The sequence below is a fragment of the Apis dorsata genome, unplaced genomic scaffold (genome assembly GCF_000469605.1).
Source record: "Apis dorsata unplaced genomic scaffold, Apis dorsata 1.3 scaffold_326, whole genome shotgun sequence".
In the NCBI taxonomy this organism is placed as follows: domain Eukaryota; kingdom Metazoa; phylum Arthropoda; class Insecta; order Hymenoptera; family Apidae; genus Apis; species Apis dorsata.
The window spans coordinates 27246-29745 of NW_006263594.1; the positions used below are offsets into that span (position 1 = coordinate 27246).

Sequence of the window (2500 nt, forward strand, 5' to 3'; positions counted from 1 at the left end):
AGCAACACAGTGTTGTCAAAACGAATCTTTATGTGTGTAAACAGCCACGAAATGTACGTGCGTGTAATTTTGCGTGTGTATATGTATGTGTGTGTGTATATGCGTGTGCGAGTACCTGTCAAGTGTGATATATCTGTATTAAACGAAACAGATCCAAACTCTGATAACTCTGATTAGCAAAAATAGAAAAAAAGGATTTTTACACGGAATATCAATAAATCTTCTTGACGTTTCGCGAAATGAAAGATAAAAATCAAAAGGAAAAAAAAAAAAAAAAAAAAAAAAAAAAAAAAAAAAAAAAAAAAAAAAAAAAAAAAAAAAGACAGAAGAAAGAAAGAAAGAAAGAATGAAAAAAAAGAAAAATATCAAGATCGAAGTTTTTTTCACGTTTTTACAAGGAAAGCCCTTCAATATCTCGTATTATCGTTCGTTTACATATAAATTCTTCTATGGGATTTGCGATTTCAAAAAGATGGTCGAATGGGCCGATTCCACGTGCGAGATCAACGACAACGGTTTCGCGAATTTTTTCCCGCAGAAACGGCAATACATCCTGTCCCCCTTCACCCTGCAATAATTCTTCTCGTGTCTTCGAAGGCTGTCGAGACGCGAGAAACTTTTCCCGCATTCCTCGCAGATCACGCTCTTCGCGGCCTTCTTACGCTCCTCCACTTCCGCTAATTCGTAGCTGCTGGCAACGAACTCGAACAGAGTTTGGGGCACCTCGTACTCGTTCTCCTGCTTCACGAACCAATCGCTCAGGTCCGCTCGTTTTCCCCCTGCGAAGAACGAACGCCTCGTGTTAGCGAATTGATTAACTTTGGTTTTTTTTTTTTTTTTTTTCTTAGTCGATTTTCGATTTTCGAAATATGGAAACGGGACAACGCATGCATCGAAGGAGACACGAATTTTTCGACTGCTGCTTCGAAGTGATAGTGAACATAAATATAGTTTTATAAGTAAAAATTTTGTTATTCCTAGTTTGTACATCGACAAGTACCGTGATATATATATATATAGTTAAACGAAAAGTGAACGTTTAAAACACACACACACACACACACACATACACATACACACACACACACAAACACCTTTCTCGTTTTCCATCAATTTTTATTCGTCACTCGCGTTCATGCGTGTATTACATATTGAAAGGATTAAAATGAAAAAAAAAAGTGTTTCGAAGTGTTTATTGTTTATCGTGAAAGTGACAAAAATTGGAATAGAATTTTTTTTTTCACGACGATTTCAATAATTTCAAACGTGCTGAATATTTTGTTGAAAATTATACCTTCGACAATTTCTATAAGCAATAATCGCAATCTTAAAATTTAACGATACGTTCATCTTATACAATGAGTTTCTCTGAGTTTCTTTGATTTTCGTCGGAAAATTTTCGAAATTTCATTCGCGATTCTGCTTTTACAAGGAAAGAAAAATGATTTTCCTAAAAGCGAAAATTCATTGTTCGTTGTTTTTCAATGATAAAAAAAAAAAAAAAAAAAAAAGAAAAAGAAAAAATGGATAATAAAACGTTTCGAAAGGAGATCTGGTTAGATTTAATCGATGACGTTGAATAAAGCAAAGCTTAAACACACAAGCTGGAATGTGCACAATATTACAATGAGATAGAAAAATTAGTGACTGTAAAAAAATTGTAAAATTAGCTCGCCACGTTACAAAGCTTCTTCCTAATGTGCATGATTTGTCATTGTATATTATATTGCGCTGTTAGTTCATGCGGTATTAAAATAAATTGTAATCGTCGTTACACGAGTTACACGATTAATCAGATTAAGAAAGATATAAATATTTTTGAGTGAAATGCGTCATCAAATAAAAAGAAAAAAAAAAAGAAAAAATACAAATAATTAAACAAATAATTAAAAGAAAATAGAAAAAAGATAATATAATAGGCTAAAATTATTATCCTCTTAAATCATCAGTGGCTATTATAACCGTTTTCAGCTTCGCCTCCTAACTCGTACCATATATATATATATATATATTATAAAAATAATATATACATATATATTCTATGAAACTTGTGAAGAATGGATTTTCATCAATTGATCCCATCTCAACAAACATGCAAATGTTGTCGCAATAGATAATTTAAGAGACGGCGTGTTTAGTGTTATAATGATTTTTCAATTCGTATCTCCGATAAAACTCTTTCCGACACAATCTGCAGCGATGCTTGGGCAGCTTCCCGCATTCGAGCCTTTGATGCCTTCGAAGATTGGCCATCCACGAGTACCCCTTCCCACACTCCCCGCACATGTACTGCTGCCGCTCGCGTGCGCCAAACGTGATCAACCGTGGATTAATCATTTCCGGGATCACTTTGATATCCTTGGTCTCGAAGCACTCGAACTCGTTCATCGGGATGGAACCGTCTGGAATAGACAAAGATCGATTAATGCCGGTCGACGATATATCGATTATTTCTGGACGGATGAGTTGGAGGATACATAAGAGGGAGGAGGAAAGTGGC

General features: G+C 34.9%; 1 protein-coding gene and 1 long non-coding RNA gene across 2 annotated transcripts in view; one reads left to right on the forward strand and one right to left on the reverse strand.

Moving 5' to 3' along the window:
* Positions 1 to 2286, reverse strand: part of LOC102677490 (zinc finger protein 135-like) — a 4486-nt gene extending 2200 nt beyond the window's left edge. Inside the window, exons 1-2 of the mRNA XM_031511474.1 lie at positions 2196 to 2286; positions 618 to 779 (exon numbers count right to left, since the gene is read on the reverse strand). Coding sequence (XP_031367334.1) covers positions 618 to 779; positions 2196 to 2286 — 253 coding nt within the window. The remainder of the gene's footprint in view (positions 1 to 617; positions 780 to 2195) is intronic.
* Positions 2287 to 2324: 38 nt separating this feature from the next.
* LOC116185912 overlaps positions 2325 to 2500 on the forward strand; it is a 16593-nt gene continuing 16417 nt past the window's right edge. The window contains exon 1 of the long non-coding RNA XR_004150802.1: positions 2325 to 2431. This is a non-coding gene — a long non-coding RNA (uncharacterized LOC116185912). The remainder of the gene's footprint in view (positions 2432 to 2500) is intronic.